The sequence below is a fragment of the Callithrix jacchus genome, chromosome 5 (assembly GCF_049354715.1).
Source record: "Callithrix jacchus isolate 240 chromosome 5, calJac240_pri, whole genome shotgun sequence".
In the NCBI taxonomy this organism is placed as follows: Eukaryota; Metazoa; Chordata; class Mammalia; order Primates; family Cebidae; genus Callithrix; species Callithrix jacchus.
In genome coordinates this window covers 63,368,090-63,392,174 of record NC_133506.1, presented here as the reverse complement: position 1 = coordinate 63,392,174, position 24,085 = coordinate 63,368,090, and the positions used below count along the sequence as shown (strand labels likewise).

The 24,085-nt window shown below is 58.9% G+C and overlaps 1 protein-coding gene across 15 annotated transcripts in view; it reads right to left on the bottom strand.

Moving 5' to 3' along the window:
• ABR (ABR activator of RhoGEF and GTPase) overlaps positions 1 to 24,085 on the bottom strand; it is a 195,673-nt gene that overhangs the window by 14,710 nt on the left and 156,878 nt on the right. The window contains exons 1-2 of one of the 15 annotated variants that reach the window (XM_078372269.1): positions 11,029 to 20,698; positions 10,340 to 10,505 (exon numbers count right to left, since the gene is read on the bottom strand). The exons of the other annotated variants lie outside the window; for them this stretch is intronic. Coding sequence (XP_078228395.1) covers positions 10,340 to 10,483 — 144 coding nt within the window. The 5' untranslated portion in view covers positions 10,484 to 10,505; positions 11,029 to 20,698. Of the gene's footprint in view, positions 1 to 10,339; positions 10,506 to 11,028; positions 20,699 to 24,085 lie in introns of those variants that run through there. 15 annotated transcript variants of the gene reach the window in all.

Genomic DNA, 24,085 nt, shown 5'->3' with positions numbered 1-24,085 from the left:
GTTAGTAGAGATGCGGTTTCTCCATGTCACCCAGGCTGGTTTCAAACTCCTGACCTCAGGTGATCCTCCTGCCCCGGCCTCCCAGAGTGCTGGGATTACAGGGCCGAGCCACCACTCCCAGCCAAAGATTTTCTTTTCATCTGCACACCTGGCCATGGTCAGAGCATTACTGCACATTCAGATCTCTCCCAGAGAGCAACACTGGCCTCGGGGTCTCACATCCAGGAGACCACCAGGTCCCTGCAGCAAAAACCCAGCAGGCAGGGAGGCACTGGGTTGGAACGAGGACATCACCTCTGGGGCAGCAGGAGTGGAGACCCGAAGGCGTGCGTGGATTCTCTGCCAAGAACCCCGCTGGTGGCTGGTGGAGGCTGCTACACTTTCCTGAACGGAAGTGGCCTCCTGTTTGGGGTAGGAATCAGCAAGCTGGCCTTGCATGGGGAGAGGGTTTGAGGCTTCGAGGGCAGATGCTGCTGCAGGCACATCTGAGCATCTCCAGAGCTGAGTTTCAGGAATGTCCTGGGGATGCCCCTGAGGGTCTCAGCCCTTCCTCCCAGGCCCTCTATCACCCCTGGGGCAGGTGATGCCACTCCTGCTGCCCCTGGCTGGGGGGCTGCTACTGGCCAGCTCCCGTGCTCGCATTCAGGGGCACACTCCCTCTGGGTCTCCACTCCTGCCCCTGGGAGGTGGCCAAGCCCCATGCCAAGCCGGCACCCCTGCTTGCTGGATCACCCTTCCCCCTGCAGCACACGGCTGCCAGGGGGTCTTCAGGATGGTTTCTGCCACCTCCTCTCCTGCAAGCCCTTACCCGGAGCCCTTTCATCCATAGGAAAAGGCCTGTGGTAGCCCTACCTAAGGCGTGGGGACTTGGCCACTGGGATCTCAGTGGAGGGGGAGGCAGAGGTCCCAGGCAGCTGGGGTCTCACTGGCAGGTACAGAGGTCCCAGGCAGCTGGGGTCTCAGTGTAGAGGTCAGGGGTCCCGGGCAGCCTTCCGTGGACATCACTTGGGATGCCATCCAGGGCTCACTGGATGATGGGAACCTCAAGATGACATTTGCCAGGGTCCCCAAGGCTCCCAGGCCTCCACCTCCTTCCTGAAAGCTGCTCCACTCAGAAGCCACTTGCTCACTCCCACAGCCTGGGAGCCCCGATGATTCCTGCCCCCTGCACAGCCTGACCCCTGCCTCGGGGCCTGCCTGGTCCCTCCTCTCACAGCCGATGCTGCTCCACCCTCAGCCCTCTAAGTCCCGGCATCCAGGAGGTGGGAGGACTTCCCTCAGAGGGGCTGTGGAGGTTCGTAACACTAAGTGTTTCATCACAACAGAGGCGGTGAATCCACTCCTCCTGAGAGAGACCCTAAACCTAACCCTAAACCCTAACCCCAACCCTAACCCTAACCCAAACCCAACCCCTAACCCTAACCCCAAACCCTAAACCTAACCCTAAGTGCTTCTTCACAACAGAGGCGGTGAATCCACTCCTCCTGAGAGAGACCCTAACCCTAACCCCAAACCCAACCCTAACCATAACCCCAACCCTAACCCGAACCCAAACCCAACCAGTAACCCCAAACCCAACCCCTAACTATAACCTCAACCCTAACCCCAAACCAAACCCCTAACCCCTAACCATAACCTCAACCCTAACCCTAACAGGAATGCTAGAAAATGACTCCCGGCCGGGTGTGGGGCTCATGCCGGTGATCCCAGCACTGTGGGAGGCTCAGGTGGGTGGATCACCTGAGGTCAGGAGTTCGAGACCAGCCTGGCCAACACAGTGAAACCCCGTCTCTACTAAAAATACAAAATTAGCCAGAAATCACTTGAACCCGGGAGACAGAGGTTGCAGTGAGCTGAGATTGTGCCACTGCACTCTAGCCTGGGCAACACAGCGAGACTCTGTCTCAAAAAAAAAAAAAAGAAAAAGAGAAGCTGACTCCAGAAGGACCTCAGTGGAACTGGCCCCAGGATGGGGAACCAGGTGGAAGGTGGAGCTGTGTGAATACATTTCATGCCTGCCTGGGAGGGGCCGCAGAGCCCAGGCCCGAGGTGTCAGTGAGGCCTGACGGTGGGCAAGCTCCCTGTGGCTCCCGGGCCAGCGGCCATGGTGGCAGCCCCGGGCTGGCTTTCCCCTGCCCCCCTCCCCCATGTGCAGCCCCACGCTCAGGGCTGGGTCCCCTTGGGACGGGACTCGGGAGCCAGCCTGTCATTGGGGCAGACCACAGGCGTGAGAGGCACGGCAGGGCTGGCAAGCTGGCAACGGGGGAGACCGGGGCTGCCAAGAGCCTGCCTCTCCTCCCTCGGAGGGAAGGAGGATTCTGTCAACGTGGCTGCTCTGAGAGACTCCATGGCAGAGGCAGGGCAGGGAGGGAGGGGGCAGCCGGGTCAGCTCAGCAGCTGGGTGGGGGATGCAGGTCAGGCTCCATAAGCTCCCCACATCTTCCCATGGCCTGGCACCCCCATGCAAGACTAGCACCTCGGGGCCAGCCCTCCCCACACCTTCCATTGGCCTGGCACCCCCATGCAGGACCAGCACCTCGGGGCCAGCCCGGCTCCTTGTAGCCAAGGTGAGCCCATCCGCCACACCCAGGCCAGCCACAGACAGACTCAGGCTGGTGCTGTGGCCCTGGGCCTCGGCCGGCCTCCACTCCAACCTGAGAACTTCCAAGATCCCTGAGCCTCACAGATGGAAGGGGTTTAGCAGCTCTGAATGAGGCTTTTGTTGAGCAGGTCAGCCTCTTACACCCTCAGCAACCTCCCTTCCCGGGCACCCACTCCCACCTCTGCCCTCCCAAGTCCACTCCCGCCTCTGCCCTCCCCACATCCACTCCCGCCTCTGCCCTCCCACGTCCACTCCCACCTCTGCCCTCCCATGTCCCGCCTCTGCCCTCCCCATGTCCACTCCTGCCTCTGCCTTCTATGACACCCACTCTGCTTTTAGCCCCCAGGCTGGGCATGGCTGACCTGGGGGAGAAGCGGACAGAACTCACACTGGCGCTGCTCTCGGAGGCCCCATAGCCAGGCACATCTTCCCAGGGGCCTGGGGCTCCATTGTCCTCAGGGCCACTCCGTCCTCCACTGGCTCCCTGCGCCAGGCAGTCTGGAGGTTTCAATCCAGTACTGGGATGCAAGTGACAGCCAGGAGGCCGGTCCTGCCCTGGCACCAGGACAGCAAGGGCAGGGGCACAGCAGCCTCTTGAGAAAAGGCATAGGCCGGGCTGAAGTCACACACAGGTGCCCTCAGCAGCCCATCTGGAAGGGAAAGGATTGCCCCTGGAGGTTCACAGCCAAGACAAGAGGCCTTCTGGGTACCTGACGGGGAGCTTCAGGCCAGCCGCTGCAGGAAGGCCAAGGGCCCGTCAGACCCCCTGGGCTCCTAAGCCTCACTCTGGGCCTGGAGTGTTGAAGCATCAGCGGCCTTCTCTGAAAGCAGCTTCACCGTCCCTGCCCAGGCCAGGAGCACCTTCTGGGCATGGAGCTCGCCACTGGGGATGGGAAGGGCACCAGCATTTCAGGGCCTGGGCCGGCTCTGAGGGGCCCCTCCCAGGCCCCCCCTTGCTCTGAGTCTCACATTCACTGTCCTGCCTGCTGCAGTGCACAGTGTGCCAGGCTGGGTGCCACACGGAGGCTGAAGGGCAGGGGCCCGGCACCTCCAGACACCCCCGTCTAGGGCACGCAGCCCAACCCCAACTGGCCACCGTGGATGAGAGCCTGTGCATGTCTGAGCTGCTGGGGCTGAGCACTGCCCCTCTGCTAAGCCGCTCACATGACCTCGTCCAGGTCACTCTCTGAGCCTCAGTTTCCACATATACAAAACAGTGTGGGCCAGGCGCAGGGGCTTCTGCCTGTAATCCCAGCACTTTGGGAGGCTGAGGCTGGTGGATCAATTGTTTGAGACCAGCCTGGGTAACATGGCGAAACCTCATCTCTACAAAAAATCCAAAAATTAGCCAGGCATGGTTGCCACCACGCACTTGTAGACCCAGCTATTTGGGAGGCTCAGGTGGGAGGATTGCTTTAACCCAGGAGGCGGAGGGTGCTGTGAGATGAGATGGTGCCACTGCACCCCAGCCTGGGTGATGGAGTGAGACCCTCCCAGTACTTTGGGAGGCCAAGGTGGGTGGATCACCTGAGGTCAGGAGTTTCAGACCAGCCTGGACAACATAGCGAAACCCCATCTCTACTAAAAATACAGAAATCAGTTAGGCCTGGTGGTGGGCGCCTGTAATCCCAGGTACTCTGGAGGCTGAGGCAGGAGAATCACTTCAACGTGGGATATAGAGGTGCTGTGAGCCAAGATCGCGCCATTGCACTCCAGCCTGGGCAGCACAGCGAGACTCCCTCTCAAAACAACAAAAAGAACCCAAAAAAACAAACAAGTAAAACAGCGTAGATAATGACAGTGCCCATAGGTATCACCTCACTGCGTCACCGGCTAAGAGTGAGGCCTCGTACTCAGACGGGTTCAAATCATGTCATCCCCACAAAAACTGCCTGATGTCCCCACAGCTTCCCACTGCACTCGGGTTAAAGGCTGAGCTCCTAGTCCTGAACTGCAGGGCCTATGTCTTCCGGCCACTGTCCCCTCACCAGGCACAGCATCCAACACTCCCTGTGGCCTCCGTGGCCCCCGCCTGCCTCTGAACATGCCTGCCTCAGGGTGTGCACCCTGGTGGTCCTTAGGCCGGGAATGCACCATCCCCAGGTTCTTTATGGCTGAATTCTTGTCATTTAATTCTTCGTTACTCTCTACTGCATTACCCAACTGTGTGTGTGTTTTTTTTTTTTTAATTTGAGATGGAGTCTTGCTCTGTCCCCCAGGCTGGAGTGCAGTGGCGCGATCTCGGCTCACCACAACCTCCATCTCCCAGGTTCAAGCGATTCTCCTGCCTCAGCCTCCCAAGTAGCTGGGACTACAGGCACCTGCTACCATGCCTGGCTAATTTTGCATTTTTGGTAGAGACGGGATTTCACTGTGTTGGCCAGCGTGGTCTTGATGTGACCTAGTGATCCGCCTGCCTCGGTCTCCCAAAGTGCTGGGGTTCTAGGCGTGAGACACCACACCCAGCCTGCGTCTGTTTTCTCCGCAAAACTCCTCTGACATGCCATGATCTCTTGTGCTGACTGACTCAGGGTCTTGTCTTGGGCACCCTGAGCCCCTCGTTCCTGCAGGCCCAGCACATGGAAGGCACCCAGCCGACACTCACAGGCCAGAGGAACCGACGGGGGCCAGGAGAAGGAGGTGGGAATGCCTCCCTGCCAGGGTCGCCTCAGGACAGGGGTCAGGAAGGCATCCTGCATCCACTAGACCCTGCTCCTGAATGGCTGGCGCTGGCCCAGGGCAGCCCTGTGACAGGCTCTCCCCGGTGTTGAGGGTTTAAGGCTTAGGACTGGGAACCTTGAGTCATGGCCAAGATCATATGAATGGGATTCTGGGAGATTGTCCTTCAGCTCCTTCACGGTGCTGACCCCAGAGAACCAGAGAGGTGAGGGAGGTACTCCCAGAGCACAGCAGGTAAAGCAGCAGACACGACATGGAAAAGCGGAAGCTCCAATTCCTGTGGCCTGGCGCCCTGGTTTCTCTGGCATCTTCTGCCACACAAGCCTGAGGGCGGGGATGCTGGGAGCCCACCGAGCACAGATGGGGGTCTAGGTGTCGGATAGGAAGGGCGCCGTGGATATCACGGCCCTGGCTGTGCCCAGCTGGCATCGGTACCAGCTCTGGCTGGGGTCACTGTTCAGATTCCAGCACAGAAGCTGGTTCCACGGTGTTGGAGCGGGGCTGGGGAAGCGTCCGCGGGGATCCTGGGGCCTCCTGACCTCCCTGCAGAAGCCCGTGAGCAGCTCCATGCACCACCCCCACCCCCCGCCTCTCCAGGGCCCATCCTGGAGGAGGGCCAAGGGCAATAGACCTGAGTATACGGCTCGCTGGGTCTAGAGCAGACACTGCATTTCTCCCTGCACTGTGCAGGCAGGTCCCAGGCTTGAAGGGACTGGGGAGCCGTCAGGACACAAACATTCCAGCCTGATTTGATAGGGAAAGGAGGCCACAATCCTCACCTGTTGAGCCGTTCCCAACCATCTGGGCAGTGATGAGGCCACTCAGCAGACAGCCAGGCCTCTCCAGCACCCACGCTGTGACTGACACTGGCAGCTGCCCCAGGCCTGCACCTGCAGGGCTCTGGGCTCTTTTCAAAATGTCTGCCCCTGCCTTGGGCCTCACCACCTCCGGGTACCATGGCGTCACGGGCTTGGGCAGCTCTGGCCTTTGAGGAACCTCCATTGTTGGCAGGTTCCGCTCTCTAGGGTCCAGAGCCATCCAAAAGCTGGTGTACCAGGCCCAGCACCGCTAGCCAAGCTGTCTGTGGACCACAGGGAGGCTGGAGAGGGACAGTGCCCTTCTATTCTCCCCAGGTACTGAGAAACAGCCTTGCCAAGCTCAATCAGAGCAGGCTTCCTGCCCTGGTGTCCACAGCCCCTCTGGAGTAGCATGCAGTGTGTGCATGGGGGTGGCTGTGCCTGGGTGGGCTCTGGAACCTTCGTCAGATTCTCAGAGTCCAGGGTTCCTGCTCTGTGGACTCAAGCAGCCTCTTGGGAGCCAGCCTGGCAGAGAGGGCGGGAGAGCACTCAGGAGGCCGCGGCAGGGAGACCTTCCCTCTCGGCAGGTGGGCAAGTGCTTCCGGAACGAGGGAGGGTCGTCCAGCCCCACTGCCCACCTGCTGGCCAGCCTGGCCGCCGTCGGGACCCACACACAGGCCCGGGGGAAGGGGGCTGGTGGCAGGGGCCCCAGCTCTTGGGGGAGGCACCACCTTAGCCCCTGTCAACGGCTGAGGGGTCACTCTTGGGTGAGTCTGTGTGAACGAACAAGACACACGATGATGCTTTCTTCTCTCTGGCAGACAGGGAAGGGTGGCGGGCAGCCAGGCCCTGCTTCTCCTGCAGGAGGCTGCAAGATGGTTCCCGACACCCAGAGCTGGACTGTAAAATAAACCAGCCCAAGATGTATCTGTGTCCTGTACCCAGAACCTGTGTACCTCGATGGCCAGGTGAGGGGCAGAGGGAACGTGCCCGTGGCCTGCACACCTGGTGCCTTCAGGAAGAACTGATGAGGGGCAGGGCTGTCCTGCAGTGCCAATCAAGCCGACAAAGAAAGGGACCCTGGTTTTTTTTTTTTTTTTTTGAGTCTGAGTCTCACTCTGTCGCCCAGGCTGGAATGCAGCATCGCCATCTCAGCCCACTGCAACCTCCACCTCCTGCTTCAAGTGATTCTCCTGCCCCAGCCTCCCAAGTAGCTGGGATTACAGGCGTGCACCACCACACCTGGCTAATCTTTGCATTTTTAGTAGAGACGGGGTTTCGCCATGTTGGCCAGGCCAGTCTCGAACTCCTATCTCAGGTGATACAAGAAAGAGACCTTCTTCTAAGACCATCGTGAGCCTGAAGCTTCCCCAAATGGCCCAAAGTGGGCTCTCCACCCTGCCCTTCCTCAAGTGACGCCTCTGATCCTCTCTGAAGCGAAGGCAGCAACTTCCATCACAGGACACTGACTCCCTGTGGGGCTCAGCAGTGCCAGCGTCCATCACAGGACACTGACTCCCTGTGGGGCTTAGCAGTGCTGGCGTCCAGCTTAAGACAAGCTCTTTGGAAGTAGGGGATTCTCAGTCCCACGTGGCTGTGCCTTGAGGCAGAGGCAAGGTCGTCTGAAGCTGTCCTCAACCTCTGCCCAGACCCTGCCGGTTCAGCCTGAGTCCCCATCTCTGGCCAGCAGCTGCCTGGTCTGGGTCAGGAGCCCCTTGGCCTGGGTGCAGAACCACGTAAGGGCCGCAACTTCCCACCAGACAAGGGCTTCTGGGCCGACCTCCCTTCAGCTCCCACAAGTGACCCCATGAAAACCTGCAGGCACTGGGCATGAGATTCCCTCTTCAGCCCCTTCCCCTCTGAAGTTCAACCGAGAAGCTAGAAGAGGGAGGACTGGGAGGGAGAGCAAGGCACTGGCCTGGTCTACTTGAGTGTGATTTGAGGCAAAAATTAAAAAAAATAAGTAAAAAGGAAAGGAAAGTCCAATCTCAAAGTGAGGTATGAAGAGCCCTGGCCGAACCCACAAACCTAGATGCCACGTGGCTCCCGGCGACATGCTCACACAGCAAGCCGGCCGCCACGTCAGGGGCTAGAATGAGGCTTCGGCCCCAGACCTCTTCTCTGGGGACAAGAGCAGCCCAACCCAAGCCCCCACTGGGACCCCAAGGAGACCCATGAGTGTCGCTGCCTGCCCTCCCCCAGCACCAGAGGCCCTGCACAATTTACAGGTTCGGTTCTGAAAACGAGACCTTCCCGTCCAAACAGTCTTCAGCCCCAGCCTGGAGGAGCCACACACCCACGGTCAGCCTTTCGTGAATCTTTAGGTCAGTGGAAGCGGGAGGACCACAGGTGCTTCTCACACCCACAGCACCAAATTCTCAGGGCAGTTAATGAGTGAATGAGGCGACCCTCCCGCCAGGCCGGGCAGTGCCAGGCGCCCTTCTCCTACCCCACCGACACGACTGCCTAATCCCAGCCCCTTGGCCTGGCCGTGAAGCGGGTGCCCTGAGGGCCTGGGTTAATGTGGCTGAAGACAGAAAGGAAGAAGCCAGTGGGCCTAGACCCCCAACCCTGCTGCCCACCCCGCCTGCCTGTGCATAGCGAGGCAGGAAGCACAGGGTGGTGTCCCTCTGTCTGCTGCAGCGCAGACCCTATGCCCACGACACAGACACACCGTGTCACACTGCACATGTTAGGGACTGAACCACCGCCAAGCAAGGCCCCCAGGCCCAGAGCCACCCTGTAGCGGCATGGACGCCACCCTGCTCCCCAGCTCAGCAGCCCAGCGTGTGCCTGGCCACTGCCCCTGATGGGCCCAGAGATGCCCATCAGACACCACCAGGGCAAACCTGGCCAATGAATTCCTAAAGGGGCTTCTCAGTTCTGCTGGCCACAAATACACAGGAAAAGGGAAGGAACTGAAGGTCTTGGCCGTTGGGGTCTAAAAGTTGCCCCCACATGCCAGATGCCTCCTCAAAGAGGCAGGTAAACCGGAAGGGCCCTGTGTGGCTGCTGCCAGACCGGGAACCTGCCAGGTCTGTTTCTTGCCAACGCTGAGGTCTGGGGATGGAGGGTGAGCTTTGGGCTGGCATCAGTGGGGCCGGGGAGTGGATGACTCCACGCTGTTGGGCACAGACAGCTGCCTCAGCACAGAGGGGCACGGGCAGCAGCTGGGGCTGGCAGGGCTCTGCTAGCTGGGTCCCCAGGGAGGCTAAGGTGACACGGGCCAGCACAGGACAGCTCGAGTTGCTGCCCTACCTGGCACTTTTCAGGACTGATGTCACCTCTGGGAGGTCAAGTATGCCCCACAGCAGGAGCTGACACTAAACAAGGAGCCAGCCGGCCCAAGATCACACATCGTGTTGTCTTATGCCAGGAGCCTCGACTCCGCCGGCAGTAAGAGCTCGCAGAGGGTGCTGCTGTGAGCCACAGGAGGGTCTGCCAGTGCCCACCGAAAGCCGGCCGAGGCCTCCCTTGTTGCTATCTTGAGGGATGCGCCCTGCCCTGGCCAGTGGGACTCAGGCAGCCGGATTGTTCTGCAGTCATCAAGCGCTTCCTGTGTGCTGGGCTCTGGGTCTGGCTCTTCCTCGGATGCCTGATGCCAGGGCCCAAGCCAGCCCCGAGGCAGCCTGCCCAGCTGCAAGCCAGTGGCTTCTATCTCCGATTTTAATCCCAGCTCAGATCTGGGGCTGCAGGAGCCCTGGGGTCTGTCCCGGCAAGGCCTGGTCTGAGCTGTTTGCTGGGTCAAGAAGCCCCTGGCACACAGAGCGGACGCCTGGTACCCAGTGGGCCCTGGGCCAGCAGTCAGCTGGGTGGTCCCTGAGGGGGAAACCTAGACCCTTGACCCGGCAGCATCCCCCCCAACCCTGCACATAGAACCCTCACACGGCAGAGAGGGCCGGGGTCAGTGCCCCTCAGCAAAGGGGTCCCGGCAGTGCCAGCTGGAGGCAACGTCGGTCTGGGCCGAGCATAGAGGGAGACACAGACCCAGAGGGCAGGAGGCTCCCAGGGCCGCTTCAACTCCTGCCGGTAAAGCTGAGTCCACAAGCCGCGAAGAAAACCGCCTTCTCCCCAGAGACAGGGGCGGATACCTGGAGGCCAGAGTCGTGCGGGGCCGGCACCCCGTTCCCATCAAGTTCAAGCCACTCACAGCGATGCGCAGACCCCAGCTCTGTTCCGGGACCCCACCGAAAGGTGAGCGGGACCCCCAAAACATCCCCACCCCCGCTCCGCCCCCCCCCACACCAGTCCCAGCGAGCACCTTGTGGCGGAGCAGCCTGTTGCGCACGCGGCCCCAGAGTCGGGCGCCGGTGTTGCGGGGGCGCTTGCTCCCTGAGTCCTCCAGCTCTAGGGGTTCGCCCCCCGCCTTCGGGCTGCAGTCGGGCCAGGGCAGGACGTCGGTCATGCCGGGACGGGACAGGACGGGCCTGGAGAGAAGGCGCCTGCGGAGCTCAGCCTCAGCCCCGGCCCCACAAGTCCCGCCGGAGAGGCTCTGAGCTCCGCGTTCTGCGCTCCCCTTGCTGGTCTCTCCTCCCTCCCTCCGCCCTCCCAGGAGGCTGCAGCCCAGGCTGAGCGCCGCCCCCTCCCGGCCCCCTTGAAAGCGGCTCAGTGGAGGCCCCCCCGGACGCCCCTCCGACACCCCAGCCCGGGTCCCACCCTGCCGCTCTCTCGAGGCCGCCCCCACCCACGGAATAAAGTTTCCAGGAGCCCCACAGCCCGTCCCTCCCCGCGGCCTGCCTTAACCCCTTCACCACCAAGCTGCTCCCAGGGCGGCGGCGGGGGTGGGGGGGTGGGTTGGCGGGGATTGCGAGTGGGGGTGCATTTTGGGGCAAACACAGCCGCCCTCTCCTCTGCAAAACACCGCTCGGGCCCTGGGGCTGTGCTTCCCGACCCCAAACTCCCGCCCCAAGGCCCCTCCCTCAGGACCCGCTGGGGAACCGGGGGACTCACCAGCCTCCTCAGGTGAGAAATGTAAGGGAGAAAGAAAACCCTTAGCAGGGATCCCCGTGGGAATCAGGCCACTGATGTGCTCAGAGACAGGAGCAAAAGCCCGAAACCACCAGGGTTGCAGCAGCCAGAGGGGTCACTTTTAAGTAGGGCCTATTGTACCTCACCAGACAGGGTTTCTGCTGCCAGGGGCAGAGGATGCCACAGGCAACCCCTGTGTCTGTGCTGGGCACCTGGAGGGAGCGAGCAGCTTGTTCCTGACGCTCTCAAGTCAATGACCCATCTAACTGCAGACTAGGAGGTGAATGATGTGTCAAGCTGACAATACAAGTTAGAGGATAGTGTTCAGAGGAAGAGAAAGGCCAAATCCCAAATGGTTAGACTACGCAAAACCCAGGGGCGTGGGGGCATCACCCCACTGCAGACCCCGGGGCACGCAGGGAGGAGGGGTGTGGGGGCATCACTGCACTGCAGACCCCGGGGCACACAGGGAGGAGGGGTGTGGGGGCATCACCGCACTGCAGACCCTGGCACGAATAGGGAGGACACCAGTCTTTACACAGTGGCAACCAGGAACCAGGTCTTTTGAATACCTGCCTGCACGGAAGCCTCACATTTCTGTGATGGTGTCACTGCACTGTTTGACAGAGGTTAGGATGGGGGGCCAGGGAGGTCCAGTTCCTGCCCAGGGTTAGGCAGTGCCAAGTGAGGAGGGAGAGGCCCCTGACGCCCTGGTGCTCGTAAGCACTGTGCCTTCCCCAAGGAGGGATGATGCTTTGAAGAAAGGAAGGACTCCAACAGGCTGAGCAACTGTCCAAGGCCAGGACAAGTTGGAACACAAATGGAGACCTGGCCAACCCCAAAGCCCATTCCCTGTCATTGGGTGCCCTGGTGTGGCATGACCTGACCCTGTACTGCCTTCCGCCGGGGTGGAGGGGGCCGGGGGGGGCATCCTGTGGGGGCCTGTTGGGCTGGAACAGGGCCTCGGTCTTCACTGTCCCTGCAGAGGAGGGCAGACCAGCCCCGCTTCCTCCTTCGTTAACACACCACACCCACTCCCGCACACCAGCCAGGCTGCCAGGGCCACGCATAGCCTCCCCACACCTGAGCTGCTAGATGGGCAGAGCCATAGCACCCTTGCCAGCGCCTCCTGAGGGCAGGGGCAGAGGCTGAGGGAGGTAGGAACATGCCTGTGTCTCCCAACCAAGGCCTGAGTCACCCTTCCTGTTCCATCCTTCACCTGCCCCTTCTTGGGCTCCAGGAGGGGCCAGGCAGTCCCCTCACCACTGGGGCATCACAGCACTGCAGACCCCGGCACAGCCACAAACCACCTCCCCTGGGAAGGCACTGCTAACCTCTGTGGGCTACACTGCTTAGTCCCACTCATGCCGCTTTTTTTTTTTTTGAGACGGAATCTCACTCTGTGGCCCAGGCTGGAGTGGAGTGCAGTGGCCCAATCTCAGCTCACTGCAACCTCTGTCTCCCAGGCTCAAGCAATTCTCCTCCTTCAGCCTCCGGAGTAGCTGGGATCATAGGCACCTGCCACCATGCCTGGCTCATTTTTGTAATTTTAGTAGAGATGGGGTTTTGCCATGTTGGCCAGGCTGGTCTCGAACTCCTGACTTTAGGTGATCCGCCCGCCTTGGCCTCCCAAAGTGCTGGGATTAAAGACGTGAACCACCTCGCCTGGCCTCATTCATATCACCCCAGAGGCAGTGACTGAGGGCATGGCTGTGTGCCCAACCCCTGGGTGGGGGTTAGGACACCGCAGAGACGGATCAAAGGCAAGCACTCGACAAAGCTGCAGCCAAGAGGGCAGTGCGGTGCGCTCCACGGGAGGCAGATATGCACCTGTGCACCTACTATGCGCCACGCCCAGATGAACGAAGCCCTCACAAAATCTGGTATCACGGCCTCAGAACAGGACACACAAAAGGCCGTGAATGTCAAGAGAAAGGAGATTGAATTTCCCGCTGAAGGAAACCCAGGAGGGCTTCTTGGAGGAGGTGGGTCAGCATGGGGCAAGCAGGGCTGTGGGGAGAGGCCGTCCACCCTTGCTGGGTCCCAACTTTACTTGACCTCCCTCTGGCAAACGTGCAGTGGCTGTTGTGTAACTGGCTGGTGAGGCGCCATGGTAACAGCTCACCATGTTGCTGAGGTGCTCTTGGCACTGCAGCTTGACTTCAGAACTGGCCCCTCACTAGCTCCGTGAGTCCCCTTCCCTCAGGCTGGGTCCCGTGCCACAGGGTGCAGGCTCCAGGAACTCGAGCCCCTCCCTGCCCTCCCTGCCACTGGGCATGTGGGAGAGACGGGCAGCATAAACCCTACTCCCAAAGCCCTACACGCCTCTGTCTTAGCAACTGCAGGCTCGGACTGGATGAAGGACGGCCAGCTGGTCTCCATGGTGACATCAGCCCCTTGGCAGATGGGCAGCACAGCTGGGAGTCTTCCCCTGAGACGCTCATCTTCTCCTTCCTCCCTTACAGACTGGGGGCTTCTTCTGGGGACGGCACAGATTTCCTTCTCTCCCCAAAGCCTGACTCACTGCTTCCTGGGGTCAGTGGTCTTGGGTGGAAGAAGATCTATGTAGGACAAACGTCCCCTGCGAGAGCAGCAGTCTGAATTCCAGTCCCTGCAGCCCACCACGGACCCCTCCTCATCTTTGCTGGGCTCAGCTCAGGCGATCTGACTACCCAGAAAGTGGCCACACTCCCTCCTCCTGCACCCCTTCCAGCCACGCCTGGCAGAGGCCTCTTTGGAGGAAGTGGCCACACTCCCCCCAACACCTGCCACCCAGCCACACCTGGCAGCACCCTCCTCGGATGACTTACAAGGCTCCCTGGCTATATAAACACAGCCTGGATGGCAAGGCCCCCACAAACAGATGTCACTGCCTTTGGAATTAAAAACATTCCTGGTGGCTCGTCCCATCCTCCCTCAGCCCTCCCTAGGCTCTCTGCCAGGGGAAGGTGAGGGGCTGCCCCTGGGGAGATGTGGGTGGGACCCCGTGCTACACCTAGGAGGGGGCCATGCCACCCGGCACGGCTGCGATTGAGGTAAAATCAGGCTAAAGCAATCAGCAGCAGCATCAACAAGGAAAAAAGGTCAAGAGGGAATAACACACATCCTGCGCGGCTGGCCGCGTGGGCGGGAGGGGCAACGGCTGCCTGGGTCACAGCTGGGGGTGGGGACAGCGTCCAGGCAAATCCTCCAGCCTGTGGGCACCAGGAGGAAGGTTCTGTCTCAGAACCTGGAAGCGCAGCACTGCTTTTCTGGAGTGACCTCCTTTTTCCCAGCAGCAGACACTCACATGCCCCAGCCCACACTAGAACCCCAATTTCCCGTCCTCTGCTGGCACAAATGACTCCAGGCCCGGAGAGGGGGTTTCTGAGCAGCCAGCTAGACCAAGGCCACCGGTGCCCCAGTGAGGAGAGAGCCTGGGAGCCAGCTGGTGAGGGGAGAGCCCCAAGATGCCACCCAGAGGGCCCAGAGCCCAAGAGGAGCCTGGCACCTAGCTGAGGATGAGGATGGAGAGGGATGTGGCTCAGGTCTGCCAAGAACCCTCCCTCCCTCAGCCCCGGAGGGTCACGGCATGGGGTGGGCATCAGAGGAGCAGAGCTGGGGGTCAGAAAGATGCCAGAGGAGAGCGGGGGCCCGAGGCTTTGGTGGCTGCAGAAAGCCAGGCCAGGCTCCTGGCTGAGAGAGCCGAGCGAGGGTGCCCAGCGCCCATGCAGACTTGGGCGGGAGGACGGCACGTTCCAGGGCCAACTGTGGGGGTGGATGGGGACAGGGGTGTCCTCCTAACTCGGTGGCTCTGTGGTCCCTGCGTTCTTACTGTGTGTTCTGACCGTTTTCTGTACCTACCCTGACAAAACCTATGGCCTGGAAGGGCAAATGTCTTCCCAGAATGAGACGCTGAGACTCACTCCAGGTTTTTCTCCCCTCCCACCTGATACCTCTGGATATTCACAATGTTCAGGGCCTGCATTAGGTCTTGGGACAGGGGCACCTGGCTCAGGATCACCCAGTGGCCAGTGGTACAGCAGAACTCAGAAGCTTCCATCCCTCCATCCATCCATCATTCCATCTTTCCACCCATCCACCTATCCATCATCCATCCATCCATCCATCCATCCAGGGCTGGGAGAGGGATCCAGCGTGGGCTCAAGACTGAAGACGGGCATAGTACAAGGAGGAGGCAGTCAGGATGAAAGCAAGTTGCTTCACAGCCCAGACCTAAGCCTGCCCAAGGTAACCCACTGTCCTCCCAACTCCCCAAAGGCCCACACCAGCTCAGGGGCACTCCTAGTACGTGCTGCTCCTCACACAGCTCCAGCCTCCCTCTGCCTGACCTGCAGCCTCCTTCTGCCCGGCCACTTCAGACTGGTGTCACCAGGGTGCTCTGTGGTTCTCTAGGTGCTCTAGAGGAGAGGGAGACACAGTCCACGAGCTTGTCTGCTGCAAAAGTGTCCTGAGAGCCTGTCCCTGGCAATGCCTAGTGATTCTCACAGCACACTGAGTCACGGAAAAGGGCGAAAAGTCCACTGGAGCCTTCGGGAACCTCTTGCTTATCTAGCACAAGACCTGCCAGGGACAGAGTGGGCAGGGCTGGCTCTCAGTACGCTGTCCCCAGCACTGGAACCCCGGGCCACTGCCTGCCCCTTCTCCAGGAAGGAGTGGCATGGCCGGATCTCTCCACACAGCTGGATGCGGCAGCCTGAGGCGGGAAGGTCTGAAGCCTGCAGATGGGGTGGGGTGGGCTAGCCTCCTGCTCCTTCTCCATCCTTGATTCCGGAACAATCCCTCCCACCCAACCTCTGAGCGCAAGGTGGCCAGAAGCAAGCCCTGGGGAGCCAGGCACCTGGGCCAAGTCCTGCCTGCCAGCTGGGACTCGATGGCCACCTCTTCCGTCAGGGTTCAGTTTCCACAGCTGTCCATCAGCTGTTCGGACCACACCAAGGGTCGCTGGTGATTTTTCTTTTTTGCTGAGGAGGCGCCCCTGCCTTTTTTCCAAATGAAATCTTACACCAAAGTCTCCCTGTCCACCTCGTCAGATAAAAGCCGAAGCAGAGAGCAGAGGCCCTGGCCGACTTGGGGACACGGGACCCACCAGCTCACAGCGACTTTCCCACCACCCCTCACCTGCCTCTCCCGGGAATTCCCAAGTCCGATGTGCAGAATCTGACACACACCCACCACCTGCCCTCCTACCAGAATGGATAGCCGAAACCTTAACTTCCGTGGGTGGGTTCTGAGCAGTTCCCACAGCAGCTCTCCCTCAGGATTGGGGATGTGTGGGGTCAGAGAGATTAGGCGCTTTGCAAGGACGCCCCCAGGTCAGCTCATGTCTTATCTCCACTTCTCTCCCTGCTCTGGGAAACTCTTTGCTCTGCTGGTGTGGTTTCCTCGTCTATCTAGTCTGACAGCCAGGCAAGTCTGGGTCATCCTGAGTCTCAGGTCAGGTGAGGTCTTTCCCGAAGCCAGGGCAGCTCAGCTCTTGCCTCCGAGGGCATAAACACACTGTGCCCGGCCCTCCCGGCCCTAGCCCAGGGCTGCAGTCCCCCCTGGGGCTTAGACCCTCCCCCAGCACCACCACCGTCCCCACCCCAGGCCATGCCAAGGGCAGGGCTGGCTGTAAGAGGGCTGCCAGGGGTCTGCAGTGATTGCAGGCTTGAAGGAGGCCAGCAGAGTCCACCCTTAGTGACCCCATCATCATTCACCTGCGGCCTCAGCCCTAACTCAAGGGATTCTCCAGCTTTCAGAAAACACGGAGAAAGTGGGACAGCCCTGGGGCCGGTTCTTTGCGTTCCTGGGAGGAAGGAGCCCTTGCCTGGAGGGAGGTTAGTTGCTAGGAGGAATGAACGCCTGCTGCTTTCACCCCCAAGGGTGCTCAAGGCCCACGGACTCAGAGGACACTCTCCGAAGGGTCACCTGAGGTTGTGGCTAGCTAAGAGCAAGCCCAGGGCCTGTGCCTCTGCGTGTGGGCCTTGGCATTCAGGGCTGAGAACACCTTTGGGTTTGTCTGGGTTTGTTGGGGCGCTGGATGTTCTCAGGGCCTGAATGCGGCGGCCCCCAAGTTCCTGTCTGGACCAGCTTCTCTGCTCGGTGCCCACCCCTCAGAGGTGGGTCTGGGGGAGTGGGCGCCTAGCCTGCCTGCCGAGGTGGCACTTCCCATGGGGGATGGGGAAGGGGGAAGCTGGGGGAGAAGCGGTGGGAGGGGGATGCTGTGGGGGAGGGAGTGGGGAGAGGGAACTGGCTCATGCCTCTATCTGCTTCCTGCTGGATGCTTCCTGCCCAGAACCCACTGGGCAGAGTCCAGGCTCTCCAAATCAGGAACACCTGGGAGGGGGAGGTGGTGGAGCAGGGCTGACAAGAGGTCTGTGCTCCCCGTCTGGAAAAGCTCTCGTCTGGCAGGGCGGGCACTCTTGAGGGACCCTGCTCCTGACTTCCCCCATCCAGGACAGGCTCTGTTGCCCACTCTCCAAGGAGAGCCAGGCGTCCAGACCTGCTGTGAAGAGGGACAGCAGGTGGAAGTCTGGGCTGAAGAAGTTTGCCCGAAACAGCTGGGGTGGGCGGGGACAGGGCAGGACATGGCCGCCATCACCGGGCCCTGGGAGGAAGCAGGAGTGGAACCGGGCCTGGGCTTAGCCTCCAGGTCCCCAAGCACCTGGGGTACTGCCACGGGGTGGAGCGGCGGTAGAGGGAGGAATCCGCGTGGGTGGCAGGCAGCAGGGACATGGAACTCCCACACCAGGGGCAGACGCTGGGCCCAACTTGCGCTCCCGGCCTTGGCAGGTGCCGGGAAGGGGCTCCTCTTCCAGGGAGAAGCCACATCGATATCTGGGGCAGGGGACGACAGGGGCTGGGGACAGGCGTGGGGGAACCAAAGGGAAAGGCCTGTATCCTTCCCAGTTGCACCAAGGCCTCCCTCAGGGCCAGGGCCAGGCCCAGCTGTGGGGAGTGTGGCCCACACAGGAGGCCTGGAAGGATGAAGGGGTGGTGGGAGGAGGCACTGAGGACCGACCTTGCCAGCCCTCCATCATCTCCTGGGAGGGGTCCCGGCACTCCAGGCACACCCATGAAGAACGAGGCTGAGCTGGAGGTGGAAGGGGTCTGGGCTAACATCCCAGGGCCCCCAGGACCCACGGGACCCTCAGGCAGAGTCAACTGGGGACAAGAGACCCCTTGGGGGCCAGAGGGAGGGAGGTGGGGCAGGCAGCCCTTGGCTCCTGCTACGTGTTCACTGCAGCCTCCTTGTGCTCTGCAGAGTAACTGAAACCAGAGCTGCACCCAGCCACTGACAAAGGGCTCTTGTTTTCAGCACTGCACTTGCCCTGTGCTTGGCCGACCGCACCAGGCCAGGCTCAGAGCTGCTGCGCAGGGTCACAGTGGGGAAACTGCAGGCCCGCAGGCGGTGAGGGCTCCAGCCTCAACTCCCTGCCTCGACCACCAGGTTGGTTCAGCAGAGCCGGGTCTGAACCCACAGGTTAAGAAAACAATGGTGCCTCAGCCAGCCAAAGGCCCAGACCCAGGAGGCCACTTGTAGGTGGCAGCCTTTAGGAGGCGCTGCTGGACAAATGACCCAGAACCCCTGCAGGAGGGTGACGGACAGGGTACCCAAACCTGCCAACTTAGGGCAAACCTCGTACTGGCTCCACGAGAGGCCCCATGTCAAGGGATTCACGGCACTGACATTCAGTCCTTGTCACAGCCCGCCACATAGGTCAGGAAGCTGAGGCTCAGCGAGGCAGAGACTCACTCTGTCCTTCCAACTAATGAATGACAGAGCTAGACTCAGCTCCATCACACCGGCCTGGCCGCAAAGCCCTGCAGCATGGCTGAAATACCCAAGCCCTCCTGTTTTCTCTACCAGATGATGAGGTCCTGGTCGCTCTTTGCATCCACAGCACAGGGCCAGCCATTTAGAGGACATATCATTAACAGAAACAAGTGAATAAACCAGTGAAAGCGTAACGTGCACACCACAGCCCTGACTGGCTCTGCCAGGTATGTGAGATCCTTTAAGCCGGTGCTGAAGGTGAAGCAGAAACAGTTATCGGCATTTAATCAATAAAGAAACTGGGCTGGACACGGTAGCTCATGCCTGTAATCCTAGCACTTTGGGAGGCCCAGGTAGGTGGGTCACCTATTGCCACGAGTTTGAGACCAGCCTGATGAACATAGGAAAACCCCATCTCTATTAAAAATATAAAAATTAGCCAAGTGTGGTGGCGCATGCCTATAATTCCAGCTACTAGAAAGGCTGAGGGAGGAGAGTCACTTGAACCCGGGAAGTGGTGGTTGCGGTGAGCTGAGCGTGCACCATTGTACTCTAGCCTGGGTGACAGAGCAAGACTCCGTCTCAAAATAAACAAACAAAAATAAATGAAGAGACTAAGGTGCCTAGAGGTCCAGAGACTGTCCCTTGGCCCCAGGTGATTGCATCCACACTTGATGCTTCTAAATCAGGGAAGCAAAGGGCAGACGCAGGAAGGAGGGTCAAGGAGCAGGGATACTTGACCGGGGAAGAGAAGGCCGGGGTGGGGCCGGGGTCCAACTGTGTGCTTCAGCTACAGGAGGCTAATAGTGACCGTCACGCCCCGGGGTCACAGGCCCTGCCTATTACAGCTGGGAGTCAGGGGGCATGGGGTGGAAGACAGACTTTGGGTCTGGAGAGAAGGAGGCTGTGGAGTCTCCATCCTCAGGAACCAGGCTCTTTTTCTCACCAAAAGGCAGGAATGTTTTGGGTGGAAATAACCCAAATGTGCACAGACAGATGGGTGGATAAACAGACGTGGCACCTACATCCACAGATGGATGGACAAACAGATGTGGCACCTACACCCACGGATCGAAAGACGGATAAACAGACATGGCACCTACATCCACAGATGGACAGACAGACAGATAAATAGAAGTGGCATCTACATCCATGGATGGAGGGACGGACAGACGGATAAACAGAAGTGGCACCTACATCCACGGACGGATGGACAGACAGATAAACAGGTGTGGCACCGACATCCTTGGACAGACGGGTAAACAGACGTGGCACCTATATCCACAGATGGACAGACAGACAGATAAACAGAAGTGGCATCTACATCCATGGATGGACGGACGGACGGACGGATGGACAGATAAACAGAAGTGGCACCTACATCCATGGACGGATGGACAGACAGATAAACAGGTGTGGCACCGACATCCTTGGACAGACGGGTAAACAGACGTGGCACCTACATCCATGGACGGACAGACTATGGATAAACAGACAATGGCATCTACATCCACAGATGGACAGACAGACAGACAGAGTGGCATCTACATGCAGAGAAATCATATCCAGCCTCAGAAAGAAAGGAAATTCAGACACACGACAGCAGGCAGGTAAAGCTCGAGGACGTCAGGAGGGCAGATGCTGTCTGACTCCACCTACAAGGGGCTCCCAGAGTGGATGAATTTCTACAGACAGAAAGCAGGCAGGTGGGTACTGGAGGCTGAGGGCACAGGAGTGGGGAGTTATTTAATACGGATGGGGTTTCAGCTGGGGAAGGTGAACAAGTTCTGAATCTGGACGTTGGCAATGGCTGCGTATTGTTGAATTCACGTGCTGCCGCCAAGCTGTGCATCTAATTATTATTATTATTATTATCTTTTGAGATGGAGTCTCGCTCTGTTGCCTAGGCTGGAATATCATGGTGTGATCTCAGCTAACTACAACCTCTGCCTCCCGGGTTCAAGACATTCTCCTGCCTCAGACTCCTGAGTACCTGGGGCTCCAGGTATGCACCACCATGCCTGGTTAATTTTTAATTTTTGTAGAGACGGGGTTTCACCATGTTGGCCAGGCTGGTCTTGAACTCCTGACCTCAGGTGATCTGCCAGCCTTGGGCCTCCTAATGTGCTGGGATGACAGGCATGAGCCACTGCGCCCAGCCCCTAAAACTTATTAAAATGGTAACTTTATGTTATGTTTATTTCACTACAATCTTTTTTTTTTTTTAATGGAGAAAGAGTCTTGCTCCATCACCCAGGCTGGAGTTCGATCATTAGCTCACTCTCACCTCCTTAACCTCCCGAGTGTTTCACAGCTAAACCATGTGAGCTACTGTACCTGGCTTCTACCACTACTTTTTCTTTAAAAAGAGTAAAGGCTGGGCACAGTGGCTCACACCTGTAATCCCAGCACTTTCGGACGCCAAGGCAGGTGGATCACCTGAGGTCGGAAGTTCAAGACCAGCCTGGCCAACATGGCAAAACCCTATCTCTACTAAAAATACAAAACTTAGCCAGGTATGGTGGCGGACACCTATAGTCCCAGCAACTCGGGAGGCTGAGGCAGGAGAATGGCTTGAATCCGGGAGGTGGAGGTTGCAGTGAGCCAAGATCTCGCCACTGCACTCCAGCCTGGGTGACAGAGTGAGACTCCATCTCAAAAAACAAAACAATAAAAACAGATGCCATTGGATTTGCCAATTTGGGCTCCATGGGCCATTCCTAGTCCTGAGGCAGGGGACTGGCCTTAATGATCTCTGAGTGTCAGTTCTATTATCTCTGATTTTTTTCACGTTTCCAAGTGGCAGGTCAAGAATGTCATGGAAATGGCCCCTTCCTCCTACCCCCTCCCTTGTCAGACACGTTCTCCCTGGAGGGAAGGGGAGCAAGGGATAAAGGGCAGGGACCCCATCAGGCCCAAACTTTTCTGCCGGGGTTGAGGGTGAGCTGGAGCATCCAGAGGGTCAGAGCCTCCTTCCTGGCCTGGAACTCTGCCCTTCCCACCATGGGGTCTTCAGCGTTTCTATGCCCAGGGAGGGCTGCCCTGGCCAGCTTTTGTGGGGACATGGAGCCACCTCTCAGGCACAGGTTGCAGAAGGAGTGTGAGGTGGGGCCGTCCAGGCCTGCATCGAGCTCGGGAACCACCAAGCAGGGGAGGGGGGCCAGGGATGCAGAGGGCTTCTCCAGCGTAAGCAGCTCCTTGGTCTCAGACCCTTCTCCAGTCTGGGGTCAGCGGCAGAAACAGAGCTGGGGAGCCCCAAGGGAAAGCCCTCTCCTGGGGCCCAGCCAGCCAAATGGCTGGACCCTGGGAATATGCTAATCAGCCAACGGGTAGGTTGCAGTTAGAAGGGCAGAGCTGGAAATAGAGCAGGATAAACAGACAGGAGTCCCCTGGGACCCAGAGGCAGGCCAGATGACGCAGTGGGGGGCTCCCGGCTGAGCAGCCACCGGGATGGGGTCCCTGAGTCTGGGGCCTCATTCAAAGGCTAATGAGCTCTGAGACTGTGGCTGCCTCACTCACCCTTGCTGGCCTCCATTTCCTTCTTCCCAGAAAACAGGACTGGATTAAATGCTCTCTAAGACTTTTTCCGGGCTGGGTGCAGTGGCTCACCCCTGTAATCCCAGAACTTTGGGAGATTGGAGCAGGAGGATCACCTGAGGTCAGGAGTTCAAGATTAGCCTGGTCAATATGGTGAAACCCTGTCTCTACTAATAATACAAAAATTAGCTGGGCATGGTGGCAGTTGCCTGTAGTCCCAGCTACTCAGGAGGCTGAGGCAGGAGAATCACTTGCACCCGGGAGGCAGAGGTTGCAGTGAGCTGAGATTGTGCCTGTACTGCAGCCTGGGCAACAGAGCGAGACTCCTTCTCAAAAAAAAAAAAAAAAAAAAAAAAAAAAAGACTTTTGGCAGAAACCTCCACGAATCCTACCCTTGTACTCATTCCTTATACTCGTACCTCCCCGCCACCCTGCGGAAGGCCGGCTGGGCTCCCAAATTTCCCGGCAGCCTCTGCACATTCCTGCCTCCTTTGAGTGGCCAGGCGAATCCTCCCCTCTCAACCCCTCAACAATCCACCTTCCTTCCTGCAGATTGGGAGCCTGCCCACCTTGCTAGAGCAACAGAGCCTTGGTGCGACTGGGCTGGCCCTTAGATACAACGATTTCTATAAAGACTATCAAGTACTTTTAACAATGTATCTAACAAGGTGCTTAGGAAGACTATACTGGGGCCCAGAAAAAAGGAGGCTTATAATAGTCCGTGAAAATAGAAAAACGAGGCCAGGCGTGGTGGCTCACGCCTGTCATTCCAGCACATTGGAAGTCCCGAGGTAGGAGGATCATCTGAGGTCAGGAGTTCGAAACCGGCCTGGCCAACAAGGTGAAACCCCATCTCTACTAAAAATACACAAAAAATTAGCAGGGTGTGGTGGTGCCCACCTGTAATCCAAGCTACTCAGGAGGCTGAGCTAGGAGCATTGCTTGAACCTGGGAGGCGGAGGCTGCAGTGAGCCAAGATTTCACCACTGCACTCCAGCCTAGGTGACAGAGCAAGACTCCATCTCAAAAAAGAAAGAAAATAGAAAAATAGACGAAACAGACACACCTGATTAGATCTACATAAAAATGTTCTCCAGAAGGGAACCCAGAGGAGTGGGAATGGAGATGGGTTGGGCGAACTGGGAGTGGCGATGGGCTAGGAGAGGGGACTGGGGACAGGTTGGGAGAAGGAGCAGGGGGGATGGGCTGGGGGAAAGGGAAGGGGAGTGGGGATGGGTTTTTACATTTCAAGTCTGCTTCTACTGCAATTTTCTTTCTCTGCAAACGTTACTTTTGCTATTAGAAAAGCTAGTGCTTCCAAACCACTCTAGTTCCACCTCCTCCTTGAAGCCCTAATTCCAGCCCATGATGACCTTTCTGCCTTTGAATTCCTGCAGTACAATCTTCCATCTCATTATTTACAGCAGGAGGCAGCAGGGCATCTAGAAACGGGCTCTGGAGCTGGCTGTGCGCCCCTGCTCGCTCCTGGGCACATGGCCTTGGCTGGCTCCTCCATTCACCTATCTAACCGTGATGACATTCCTGTCCCACAAGGCCCTGGGAGGTACCCGAGATGGCAGATGTCAGCATTTACCCTGAGCTGGACTCGTCCTAGGCACTGGCATGGGCGTGGTTACTGTGACTGGTACTGCATTGTTCTGCAGGAGAACATGGACCAATATTCTTGTCTTTCCAACTGACAGGCCAGGACCCCACACCTGCAGAGCACCAGTCCTGGGCTGG